General features: G+C 36.0%; 2 protein-coding genes across 2 annotated transcripts in view; one reads left to right on the forward strand and one right to left on the reverse strand.

Annotated features, from left to right (window-relative positions):
* RhoGEF64C (Rho guanine nucleotide exchange factor at 64C) overlaps window positions 1-14,486 on the forward strand; it is a 516,589-nt gene that overhangs the window by 359,094 nt on the left and 143,009 nt on the right. The window lies entirely within an intron of this gene.
* On the reverse strand, window positions 86-2,152 carry LOC142235857 (uncharacterized). The gene has a single exon (XM_075307111.1). It carries the CDS (start codon window positions 2,150-2,152, stop codon window positions 86-88), a length of 2,067 nt encoding a protein of 688 aa, XP_075163226.1.

Genomic DNA, 14,486 nt, shown 5'->3' on the forward strand with positions numbered 1-14,486 from the left:
AAATAAGTTTCAAGAGGAAGAGTATCTTCACTCAGAATACCGTCGGGATGTCGTTTTATAATTTTCCTCGCAAAACTTATCTAAATCAGATAAGAGAGGACGTCGGGGAAGCTCTTCTAGTTCCCAAAGTGCGGTGAAGTGTCTCGTGAAGACCATTTTCCTTGGAGAGGTCCACAGTAGTCGTGTAGACAGAAATATTCGAGGAAGGGATAGGACCCGTGACAACCCAGCCGAAGACTGTGTTTTGTGCTAGTAATGATCCCAAAATATTCCTTCGAGTACCGTGCAATAAAATTTTCGGATAAAGATCCGCGCCCAACAGAAGGTCAACAGGACGACAAACAAATAAATTGGGGTCAGCCAAACGTAGATTTGGCATGCTAGACACAATGTCACGATTTAGAGAAAAAGATGGCAGGTTGCCGGAAATGTTCGGAAGAACGTACGCTGTAGTCTCCAGTAGGAGCGACTCATCTAGTGGGGTACCAATGCAAAGTGAACAAAGTTCTCTCGACGTGATCGAAACACTTTGATTCACTCCAGAAATTGTAGCCGAAGTCGAAGACGTGCTCAGTCCAAGTCGGTTCCGCAATCCTTCCGTAATAAAGGATGATTCCGAAGCGGGATCCATTAAGGCCCTAGCAGGATACGTGATACCCTGGTGAACGATATTCACCATTGCAGTTCCTAGTAATACATTTCCAGTACGCGAAGTATGGAATACCTGTCTACTCGACGTCCCTGACACAATGCCAGTCGATGTAGAAGGCTGATCGGTATCCACTGATGCTACCCCGGTATCTCGTATAAGCGGTGCGGAAACGACCGGAGAAGTTATGGGATCATTTGATATATCCCTGTGCAGAAGAGTGTGGTGTCTTCTACCACATTTACCGCAATCATATGCGCTGGGGCAATTAGCTGCAATATGTCTGCGGGACAGACAATTCCTGCAGCACTGATGGCGCTTAATAATATTCATCCTCTCAAGAACTGAAAGATTATGAAACCTAGAACACGTTCTGAGGTGATGCTGTCGTCGACAGAGAACGCATAATCTGTCAGGAGAGGACTGGGAGGAACGAGGCGTACTTGTTGGGGAACGAGGTGCTTTCGCATTCGTGAAATGCGAACGAACTCTTTTGTTGGCCGGAGGCCTGGCGTCAATGCCGCGGATATCCCGAAGACATGTCAATGTCTGGATTCTTTCCGTGAGAAAGAAGTCCAAATCTGACCAAGAAGACAAAGCAGACTTGTCCTTAATACTCTGTTCCCAAAGTGTAACAGTACATTTCGGCAACCTCTGAAGGCATAAAAAGACGAGGATGGGATCCCAATCGTCAGTAGCCACATCGTAGATGGACATTGTCGAAATGCATGTCGAGATACCACGTTGTAGTTTCTTCAGTCCTGAACTGGTCTCAGACTCCAAGACCGGTAAATCGAATAATAATTTGAGTTGGTGGTTCACCAATAGGCGGGTATTATCATAAGTACCCCTTAGTGCCTTCCACGCAAGAGCGAAGCTTCTATGCGTGAGCGGAAATTTCGAAACAACCTCGCGAGCTTCACCACTGGTCTTCTTGAGCAAATGACACAATTTCTCAATATCGCTAAGTCGGCTATTGTTAATGTATACTGCTGTGAAGAAATCTCTAAATGTCGGCCAATTGAGAAAATCGCCGTCAAAAACATCTATATCACAAGGCGGCAGATTGAGACTGTGGGAGGAACTATTGTCTCCCCTAGAGCTGATAGAAGAGCCGCGTGACTCATCGGACCTATGGGAAACATTCAAAAGTGATGTTTGGTCCTCCAACCGAGGCGATTTAGCAGAATGCTTAGATGGTGCACGTAGTGCCTCCAATTTACGTTGAATTGACTCCATGACATTCAGATAACAATTATAAGCCACGTCATATTTGCTGTCAGCAGCGGCGACTGCCTCGGTTGCGTTGCTCTGTGTGGAAACAAAGTCAAGACATTCGTCGAATAAGCCCTTAACTTTTTCCCACAACGACTTAGCCTCGGAACCATGACATTCTAGTCTATAGGCGGTTAAATCATCGTCTCGCAAACTGTGAAACTTCGTTTCAAATCGGACTACTGCGTCAGTTGCTCTTGTGAAAGCAGTCAGTGGTGTAGTAGTCATTATGATCAAGTACTGTCAAACTTAAAGGGCGAAAAAATTGACACGTGATGTCCAAAACTCTCGAAAAGAGTATAAATCGATCCAAACGCTACTTCGATTCGTCGTCGAACAAATGAAAACGCAGTTATTCCTCTCAGTGTATGCGAAAGTTGTATCGTCAACACACAATATTTTTCGCAGTGTACCGAAAGTACTAAAAATGTGAGTAAGGTAACGTGATTACCACAAAAACACAAAAAATGAGATCCGAAACTTTCTCACAGTGTACGGAGTACAACCAATTTTTTACAGTGTATCGTCGATACACCAATTTCCTCACAGTGTATTGGAAATACCAGCTAAAATTAGCTCTGTAAGGTAAATTATAAGTATTTTAACTTTTTGTAATAATTGGCGAAAAATTTCTCTAAGTGTATGACAACACGTAAAGTTTCTTCAAGTGTATCGTAAATACAAGAAACCCTTTTCCGCGTGGCGAAATATATGCAAAATCTTTATTTGGAAAATATTACAATATTTTTCCAGTGTACCCTGTGTACCAAAAGATTTTTGCAAGTGTATCGTGAATACAAAAAATATTTTCAGTGTATCGTAGAATACAAAGAATGATTTTTGCGTGGCGAATTATCGAAAAAATTGAAAACTTGATATATATTACGAGAGAGTTTCTCTCAGTGTATATATTATCCAAAATTTCTCCCAGTGTACGTAGATACACAAAATTTGTGCAAGTGTATCGTGAATATCACTTACCAAATGGAAAAATTACAAGACAATAAAAAGTCGTGAACTTAAAATTGTAAAATGTCGACTTGACCGATTGTAGGGTGCACGGACTGTAAGATGCACACTACGAAAGAGTAAGGTCCAACAACAATAATATAAAAAATCAAAAAGTTTCGTGGAAACTCAAATATGTCAATATTAAAATAATATAATATATAATAAATACTGTTATTTTATTGTTTATATCGACCGACCGTAGGGTACACTACCACGTAACACGAACGATAATAGTAAACGACCGATATCCGTAGGAATCAACAATAAATACTTCTCTCAATTGAACTTGCCAAAAAAATTATTTTTATAATTTCGCGCCGTAAGCGACCCACGCTAATAAACCAACGTGTATGCAGTTCGAACGTATGTTGGATGTAACACCTGTGTGCGTACGTGTGTATAGTAAGTTGAACGACAACTGTATAACACCTTACTATTGATGCCTATTGGCAAACCAATGCAATTGTTTTTGTTTTTTCTATGCAGATCGAAGATCAAAAACCCAAAAGAAAAACACAACAATGTATACGCAAACAAATGACAAAATACAGCGAAAATTAAATGCAACTTTGACGTTGAATATTTGGACGAAAACAAAGTGGAATTAAACGCACTTTTCAACACTTTAATGAGAATGTAACCGGGTATTAAAGACCGACGGATAATTTAATTTTTTCTCGTAGAGATTTAATGTACAACCGATATAAAATACGAGTTGTAAAGCGACCGTAGGCGAGTGTTTATTTCTGTTTTATTTATATTTACACCGAAGGATATGCTCACTTTTTAATTATCACTGAAAGTACATACCTTGGTTGTTGATAATAAAAATATTTGTGTAATAAATTGAAAATGCCTCGTAGAGGATGGTGATCGTCGATCGTTTGTTGTTGTTGTTGTTGTTGATTGGCGTAGCCTTTGCCTTCGTAGAAGAAATAAAAAGAGCGAATTAATTCTTTCCAATTAATATTCGGCTCGAATGGACCAATGAATGCGTGGCATAAAAGTAGAAAAGAAATAAAAAGGCACTGGTTTAGAAGTTGAACCAAAATATTTGGGCTTTATTTAATCAATTATTGTTCGTCAAACAATATTTACCTTCGTAGAAGCGAGAGAGTCTCAAAAGTGAATGTCAAAAAGCTTGGATGCCGAAAGGCGGGGGTTGATGACATTTGACGTTAGAAAATGTCCTCATTTTCGTACCGAAAGGCAGAAAAGGTATAGACAAATCCTAACGGCGGGATTACACTTGAAAATGATTATATGATTTAACAAAAGCTAAGAAAACGGCATTTGAACTTAAACATATTTAAGACACAATTATTATGACATATTTGTAGAATACTCTTAAACGAAAACATCTTCAGAAATAGCGTTACATGCCATATATATTTTTTGAGTTTTTTAAGTACATGCTTAATTGAGATAATAATTATACATAACAATACCATATTTTTATATCCACCACCATAGAATGGCGATGGGGGTATACTAAGTTTGTCATTCCGTTTGTAACACATCGTAATATCGATTTCCGACTATATAAAGTATATATATTCTTGATCAGGGAGAAATTCTCAGACGATATAACCATGTCCGCCTGTCTGTCTGTTGTAATCACGCTACAGTCTTCAATAATGGCGCTATCGTCCTGAAATATGGCACATATTCGTCTTATGTCTGCACACAGGTCAAGTTCGAAGATGGGCTATATAGGCCCAGATTTTGATATAGCTCCCATATGAATCGATCCCCCGATTTGAGGTCTTGGGCTTCTAGAAACCGTAGTTTTTATCCGATTTGCCTGAAATTGGAAATTTAGACGTATTATAGGATCAAAAGTAGGTCTGTCGAAAATAGTGTGTAACGGTCCATGGTTTGGTATAGCCCCCATATAGAACGATCTCCCTATTTTACTTCCTGGGCTTCTACAAATTGTAGTTTTTATTCGATTTGTCTGAAATTGGAAATCTAGAGGTATTTTGGGTCCACACATAAGTAAGCCGAATATGGGGCGTATGGACCGATTTTGATATACCCTTATATAGACCGATCTCCCGATTTGACTTCGAGACACCGCAATTTTTATCCGATTTGCCTGAAATTAAAAGTTTATAGGTATATTCGGTCCGTGTAGCGGTATAGCTTCCATGTGAAAAGTCTCCCGATTTCCATGTTGATATATATATTTGCGTGGCAGAGTATCTGTCATCATCAAATCCACCTGAAATTCTATAGATGTATTTTCAAGTAACCTGACGAAGAGTTCTCTACGGATTTTTTGATTCATGGTGGTGGGTTATTATACCCTCCACCATAGGATGGGGGTATATTAACTTTGTCATTCCGTTTGTAACACATCAAAATATTGCTCTAAGACCCCATAAAGTATATATATTTTGGGTCGTGGTGAAATTCTGAGTCGATCTGAGCATGTCCGTCCGTCCGTCTGTTGAAATCACGCTAACTTCCGAACGAAACAAGCTATCGACTTGAAACTTGGCACAAGTAGTTGTTATTGATGTAGGTCGGATGGTATTGCAAATGGGCCATGTCGGTCCACTTTTACGTATAGCCCCCATATAAACGGACCCCCAAATTTGGATTGCGATGGCTATAAGAGAAGCAAATTTCATCTGATCAGGCTGAAATTTGGTACATGGTGTTAGTATATGGTCTCTAACATCCATGCAAAAACTGGTCCATATCGGTCCACTTTTACGTATAGCCCCCATATAAACGGACCCCCAAATTTGTCTTGCGATTGCTCTAAGAGAAGCAAATTTCATCCGATCCGGCAGAAATTTGGTACATGGTGTTAGTATATGGTCTCTATATGGTATCTAACAACCATGCAAAAACTGGTCCAAATCGGTCCACTTTTACGTATAGCCCCCATATAAACGGACCCCCAAATTTGGCTTGCGATTGCTCTAAGAGAAGCAAATTTTATCCGATCCGGCTGAAATTTGGTACATAGTGTTCGTATATGGTCTCTAACAGCCATGCAAAAATTGGTCCATATCGGTCCACTTTTACGTATTGCCCCCATATAAACGGACCCCCCAAATGTGGCTTGCGATTGCTCTAAGAGAAGCAAATTTCATCCGATCCGGCTGAAATTTGGTACATGGTGCTAGTATATAGTCTCTAACAACCATGCAGAAATTGGTCCATATCGGTCCATAATTACATATAGCACCCATATAAACCTATCCCCCGATTTGGCTTGCGGAGCCACTAAGAAAACCAAATTTCATCCAATCCGGCTGAAATTTGGCACATGGTGTTAGTATATGGTCTCTAACAACCATGCAAAAATTTGTCCACATCGGTTCATAATTATATATAGCCTCCTATAAACCGATCCCCCGATTTGGCTTGCGGAGCCTCTAAGAGAAGCAAATTTCATCCGATCCGGCTAAAATTTGGTACGTGGTGTTGGTATATGTTCTCTAATGGCCGTGCAAAACTTGGTCCACATCGGACCATAAATATATATAGCCCCCATATAAACCGATCCCCAGATTTGACTTCCGTAGCCTCTTAGAGGAGCAAAAGTCATCCGATCTGATTGAAATTTGGTACGTGGTGTTAGTATATTGTCTCTAACAACCATGCCAAAATTGGTCCATATCGATCCATAATTATATATAGCCCCCATATAAGCCGATCCCCAGATTTGACCTCCGGAGCCTCTTGAGGAGCAAAATTCGATCCGTTTGAAATTTGGTACGTGGTCTTAGTATATGGTATCCAACAACCATGCGGGAATTGGTCCATATCGGTCCATAATTATATATAGCCCCTATATAAATCGATCCCCAGATTTGGCTTGCGGAGCCTCTAAGAGAAGCAAATTTCATCCGATCCGGTTGAAATTTGGTACGTGGTGTCAGCACATGATAACGGTTCATAATCGTGGTTGCCACTCGAGCCAAAAATAATCTACCAACATTTTATTTCTATAGAAAATTTTGTTAAAATTTTATTTCTATAGAAATAAAATTTTCTATAGAAATAAAATCTTGTCAAAATTTTATTTCTATAAAAAATTTAGTCAAAATTTTATTTCTATAGAAAATTTTTTCCAAATTTTATTTCTATAGATTTTTTCCAAATTTTACTTCTATAGAAAATGTTGTCAAAATTTTATTTCTATAGAAAATCTTATCAAAATTTTATTTCTATATATAAAATTTAGTCAAAATTTTATTTCTATAGAAAATTTTGTTCAAATTTTATTTCTATAGAAAAGTTAGTTAAAATTTTATTTCTGTAGAAAATTTTGTCAAAATTTTCTTTCTATAGAAACTTTTGTGAAAATTTTATTTCTATAGAAAATTTTGTTAAATTTTTTTTATGTCTATAGAAAATTTTGTCAAACTGAATTATATACGTATTTGATCGATCTTTTTTGATTTAATATAACCACATATGGACTTACATACGATTTAGAAGACGGTGTTAGGAGGTTTTAAGATACCTTGCCATCGGCAAGCGTTACCGCAACTTAAGTAATTCGATTGTGGATGGCAGTGTTTAGAAGAAGTTTCTACGCAATCCATGGTGGAGGGTACATAAGCTTCGGCCTGGCCGAACTTACGGCCGTATCTACTTGTTTAAGATTCTGTCTGGCCGAACTTAAGTGCTTTGTAGTCAAGATGCTAAAAGACATCAAATTTAAAGACAATTTCATTAATTTTTCTGAATTACTAAAGTCAAGTTGACCTTACCCCAGAAAAATTTGCTTTCATGTTATGATACCCATTTTTAAGTCAAATCACTTAATTATAAAAACAAAATGACTCAATTGAAAAGTTTAACGACTTTTTGTCAAGGAAAAAAACTTTAGATCAGTGAAATGTGTCTCCTATTCTAAGCAAAATTTGCATTTTAAGGACATGAAATCTTTGGTCTCACTACAATATTTTTTTCAGTGTATATCCATTTCCGTTTTATTATTATAAACATTTTGTTTTTTTTTTTTTCAAAATATAAAACACAATTTGTTTTTAATGTATAATAATAATTTCAATTTTATTTCCTTCATTGAAAATACAGTCAACACCTCGTTTGTTCATTGTTGAGAACTTCATTAGAGAATTACTCCTTGTCTCAGCTTTGAAGAGCATATAGTCAAATTGATAACCAAAAACTTGGTATCTGATTCATTTCCTAGATTCCCCCAAGGCGTCTTGAATATCTGTAGACTCCTTTTGCTGATTACGCTGCATCTGGCATTTAAGTTTCTTCTTAAACATAATCTGGCGATTAATAGCTAACATATCATCCAGGCTGCATTTATCCAAATTCTTGGCAGATTTCTTGATCAATTTATCGGTGAGGGATATTTTTGTACGATTTAGGCGCATTGACTCCACATTGCCTAAGCGTATTTGTTCACGATATACAAAAAGTAAATAACTTAGGGTTTGAGATTTTGAATCCATGGCACTCTACTTTTCCCGATGATGTTTTCAGTAATACGAATGTGAAAAGAATGATACTATGGAAATATCTTGCACTCCATTTTATACCACTTTCATGTTAATTAAAATATACCTGTTGGAAATAAGGGGTATGGGGCAATAAAACAATTGTGGGTTCATTACCTCTAAGGACCTAATATCGTTAATCGTTTAACCATACATGCATACCTGGAAATGAATACAAAAAAAACTCATTCGTTTACCTCTTTTTTAATCAATGTTTTGTAATACTTAGTAAATATTTACCTGGCTTAAAAGGTAATTAAATATTATTCCCTCACATTATGGAGAAAATTGTGTTTTGTACTATCTCGCTGACTTTTACAAACAAAAGGATTTACGCATTGTTGTTGTTTTTTTATTTCAGCTTAAAACCATACATTGACTAAACTACAAGGATTTACTTAACACCAGAGATTATTTTTTAGCAAATCTTTTAAGTGTATTATTGCGCACACATATTTCTTATAAGCCCTTACATCTGGAATACTAGTATTTTCCCATATTCTAATTGTCATGGTTGGAAATGCCAACATATGCAAATTTGTAATTACCTCTTCAATTAGAATAAAAATATTTTGCACATAACTGAAATAAATCCGTTTTTTAATCACACGTTATATTAACCATTTGTGTTTCAAGAAAGACAAGCAGTGGTTCCAAATCGCTTATTTGGAAATACCTCAGAAATTTTTGAATGGATACACAAGTTTGCTGATATTTAAAGTAAAAAAAATATTTATTTATTTATTTATTTATTTATATATTTACAATCATAATGAATTATGAAAATAAACAGAAAATATAGGTGCCAACAATATAGGTTTTCGACCTAAAAAGTAAAAAAGTAAATCATCATATTTTTTTATATATTTAAAATATTATTGTCAAAATCAAAAACGGCCGAGGAAGCTATCACAACCTGCCCGATAGTGGCTCTGCGGGTTTTGGTCCATTCTCAGCAAATCGCTGTCTTGAGATAATCGACACTTTGGTATTTTCGGTGCCAAAATATCCCAGGCGTTTCTCATCGGAGAAACTCAAATTCTCTAACTGATCACTTTCATGCAAACGAAGCAACTCCTTGGCTCTATTGAGTCTTTTCTGGCGTCGGTACCATTTTTTCGTTGTTTTCAGCCAAATAAAAACAATCACGCTTGAATTTCGTTGCGAAAAATTCATTTCCGAATGCAAAGAAATTATAGTAATATGACCCTGTACTGCTCAAAGTGTATTCTTCAAATAGAATTCCATGAGTGATAATCACGGTTGCCACATTCCAAAGTGACGTAAGTTGCCCACCTTAGGTCGTTATTTCCAAATATAAACTGACTTTTACACAATCGTTTAAATCAAAAGTGAAATTGAGCACATCGGTAGGTTTGGGCTCGTTTTTCATGTTTCGAAGATTTGGACCTTCCCTCGAGGATTTTGGTATAAACTGACCTTATTTTAAAGAAGTCACATCTTTGGCTTGCAATCAAAGACGTTCTTTAAAATAAGGACAGTTTTTTGAGACTTGCATTGCTTTAAATCATGGCTATATAAAATAAAAATTAGAACACATCTCATTTATCGAGTTTTCATTCTCTAAATAACAACACAGGTCTTGATGTATATATATAAGTCATTTGGAAGTTCTTCCAAAGGAACAAATTTAAAAGCACTTCCAGAAGATGCACTCCCAATGATGTTCTTTATTTTAACTACCCAGGAAGTTCTTTTAATTCAATTCTTTATAACTTGTTTTTTTTTTCATAGCTTTAATGGATAATTTAAACTTTTTATACCCTCCACCATAGGATGGGGGTATATTAACTTTGTCATTCCGTTGGTAACACATAGAAATATTGCCCTAAGACCCCATAAAGTATATATATTCTGGGTCGTGGTGAAATTCTGAGTCGATCTGAGCATGTCCGTCCGTCCGTCCGTCTGTTGAAATCACGCTAACTTCCGAACGAAACAAGCTATCGACTTGAAACTTGGCACAAGTAGTTGTTATTGATGTAGGTCGGATGGTATTGCAAATGGGCCATATCGGTCCACTGTTACGTATAGCCCCCATATAAACGGACCCCAAAATTTGGCTTGTGATTGCTCTAAAAGAAGCAAATTTCATCCGATCCGGCTGAAATTTGGTACATGGTGTTAGTATATGGTCTCTAACAACCATGCAAAAATTGGTCCATATCGGTCCACTTTTACGTATAGGCCCCATATAAACGGACCACCAAATTTGGCTTGCGATTGCTCTAAGAGAAGTAAATTTCATCCGATCCGGCTGAAATTTGGTACATGGTGTTAGTATATGGTCTCTAACAACCATGCAAAAATTGGTCCACATCGGTCCATAATTATATATAGCCCCCATATAAACCGATCCCCAGATTTGACCTCCGGAGCCTCTTGGTGGAGCAAAATTCATCCGATCCGGTTGAAATTTGGAACATGGTGTTAGAATGTGGTCTCTAACAAACACGCAAGAATTGGTCCATATCGGTCCATATTGATATATAGCCCCCATATAAACCGTTCCCCAGATTTGATCTCCGGAGCCTCTTGGAGGAGCAAAATTCATCCGATCCGGTTGAAATTTGCAACGTGGTGTTAGTATAAGGCCGCTAATAACCATGCCAAAATTGGTCCATATCAGTCTGTAGTTATATATAGCCGATCCCCAATCACACAAAAATTGGTCCATACCGGTTCATAATCATGGTTGCCACTCGAGCCAAAAATAATCTACCAAAATTTTATTTTTATAGAAAACATTGTCAAAAAGTTATTTCTATAGAAAATTTTGTCAAAATTTTATTTCTATAGAAAATTTAGTCAAAATTTTATTTCTATAGAAAATTTTGACAAAATTTTATTTCTATAGAATATTTTGTCAAAATTTTATTTCTGTAGAAATTTTTTTCCAACTTTTATTTCTCTAGAAAATTTTGTCAAAATTTTACCTCTATAGAAAATGTTGTCAAAATTTTATTTCTATAGAAACTTTAAACTTAATTATATACGTATTTAATCGGCTTTTTTTAGTTTAATATATACCACGTATGGACTATGTGGTATATATTACGGTGTTAGGAAGTTTTAAGATACCTTGTCATCAGCTTCAGTAGAAGTTTCTACGCAATTCATGGTGGAGGGTACATAAGCTTCGGCCTGGCCGAACTTACGGCCGTATATACCTGTTTTGTTTCAAATAGGTTAAAAACATAAAATCATAAAATGGTACATATCATTTAAATCTTGTCGAAAAAAATGCTAAATCCAATCTGATTCCACAATAAAGGTGGCCCCTGCCATTTAGCTAAACATTCCAGCAAAAAATTGAAAATTCCTCCAAAGTCATTACTCTTAATGTACTTCAAAAAATGTTCTCTTGATGTATAAAAATTCGGATGTACGGAATTTGAAGAAGATCGGTTGATAAACACGCCAATTATAACCAGATCGGGGATAAATATATATGACAGCTGTATCTAAATCTGAACCGATTTGAGGACGATCGGACTAAAATTGCGACCTGTACTTTGCGCACAAAAATACATGAACAAACAGAGAGACGGACAGACAGACAGACAGACGGACATCGCTACATCGGCTCAGAATTTAATTCTAAGACGATCGGTATACTAAACGATGGGTCTCAGACTTTTCCTTCTTGGCGTTACATACAAATACACAAACTTATTATACCCTGTACCACAGTAGTGGTGAAGGGTATAAATAGAGTGTCTCAGCAGGATTCGAACCCGGACCTCAAGATATGATTTTAATTACTGGTATTAATGACTCTAACAAAAAAAAAACGTTTTCGGTACACGTTTTCCAAACATTTTTTTTCTTTGCGTGTATCTACAATATGTAGAGATAAAATTCGTAAAATAAAAAATGTAGTTTTTCCTTATTATTTAAATGAAATCCAAAACACTGAAATAAAATCACATCTGAAGAACTAATGTAAAATGAATGCAGTCGATGTTTAAAAAATACGTAAAATGCCTTGCTTCTGAGTCAAATTTTGCACCACTTCCGGATCCGAACTAACATTTTCATTGCTCTCTTGGCTGCGATATTTTCGCTGTGATAGAACTTGTTTGCACTCATTGAAAAGCGATAAGTACATGATCTGTGGCATCAGATATCTTTAATATTTTTTATTAACTTTTAAAGCATCGGTACTAGACCTGCAACCAAAGACAGAATATGATTACTTCAATCATGTTTCTAGAGCATATATACAGTATACTGTTATTTTTGTAACATGATGGTCGCAACAATGTTATCTTCTCGGAAATTATATATCCGATTTCAACAAGCTTCTTTTAATTTGCCGAGAAAACAATATTTTTCTTTTTTTTTGCAAAAATATAACATTATGTTCGAGAGATGACCATATTCCTTCTCCTCGAGCGTGACAGGTCCCCCTGTGAAAATTTCCCCTAGGGAAGTATGTCCCAAATTATTTGCCAATGAGAGTTTATGCTGCTTGCACTTAAAACTAATGTGCTAAAAATTTGAATTCCAAACATATAATTTCTACACACAAACATATGAAGAACATTATTTTTCGTCCGTGTAGTTACCTCCAATTATTATATTATTATAAATTAGGTTTTTATCTTTTACTGTTATATTCTAAAAATCCATCGCAAATGTCTCATTAACATTCTGAGAACTGTGTAGGATGAAGATATTGTGAATAGCTTACCTGTGAACATTTTCTTCGTTACCTTCTTAACAAACTAACCATCACATAATAAGCTAGATATAAATTGCAAAATTGATATATTATAGCACAAATCTTCTACTCAAAATTTTGGAGCATTCTACAATACTTCTAGCCCTCGAAGCATTCTACTTCTAGCCCTGATTTATTTTCATTCTGTTGAAAATTCTCATTTTCCGTAAATAGACATAGACAAATTTATTCGGAAAATAAAGAACTAAGAACAACTAAATATAGATTTCGACAAATATCGTCCATAATGATCATTCATATGAAGTCATAGCCATCATCTAGTGACATTTCATGGGATGAAGATGAATCCTATATAACATATCACCATATGCCGGTCTTTTGTAGGCATACCCTTATTGTTCTCCAGATCTTCAAAGTCAATGAAGATATTGCATTTGATCTTGGCAATGTCTTGATCAAATTATTTTTCTCTTTCAATTTTTTAAGATGACTCATGTGTTTGATTTGATGTTTCAACTTTGTGCTAAATAAAATCTCTCTATTGATGACTAGCATATCTTCCAGGGTAATATTATCTTTAGTGCGAGCTGTTTTCCTGATCAAATTGTCAGTGAGAGCCAATTTGGCGTAATTCAAACGCATAGATTGTTTTGAACCATTTCGCAATTGTTGACGATATTTGAAGAGGTGATAGGCCAAAGAACTCATTGATTTCGTATCCATTTTTGTAGTCTGAGCTGAGTGATATCCTTTTAGTTCACCGGTTAGAAGAGGAGTGATTACTATTCACTGTTACTTGTCAGCATTTATATCACAAACTATAAGGATAGGTGATTTTCTTTTTTCATTACCTAATTGAAGGACTGTATATTTTCATTCTTAATCCCTTTTACTAAACCTTCAACTGTGGCTTACCAAAAAAGGGTCATAAAAAGTCATTCTTAATCTGGTCAAATGGTCTATTAACCCTTGTATATTGTTTTTTTGCAATACTCTGTAACCTAGTTACATTTTGGCAATGAACTAATTAGCGGTTGCTATTTTTTACCTGTCTGCAAAATACAACTCAAACCAACCACTGCTGCAGGTAGTTTGCCTCTTTATTTAGTGCAGTTTTGCAAAACAATTGGATTAAGTTGGTAGTCAAGAGGATTGTTTTTTGTAAAACCAAAACGAAACAATTAAATTGTCGTTAGAAAACGAATTTATTTTTCACTGGCTTATGACTGAAGGAAAATCCTTTGCTCAAAATCCAGATGTACGAAATTTTATGCAATTATTACTTCTGGAATATCCAAGGCTATAGTAAGTTTGTAAAAAAAAAATTAAGAAAGGTCCAAAAAGA

This window comes from Haematobia irritans, chromosome 4, assembly GCF_050003625.1.
Source record: "Haematobia irritans isolate KBUSLIRL chromosome 4, ASM5000362v1, whole genome shotgun sequence".
Lineage (NCBI taxonomy): Eukaryota > Metazoa > Arthropoda > Insecta > Diptera > Muscidae > Haematobia > Haematobia irritans.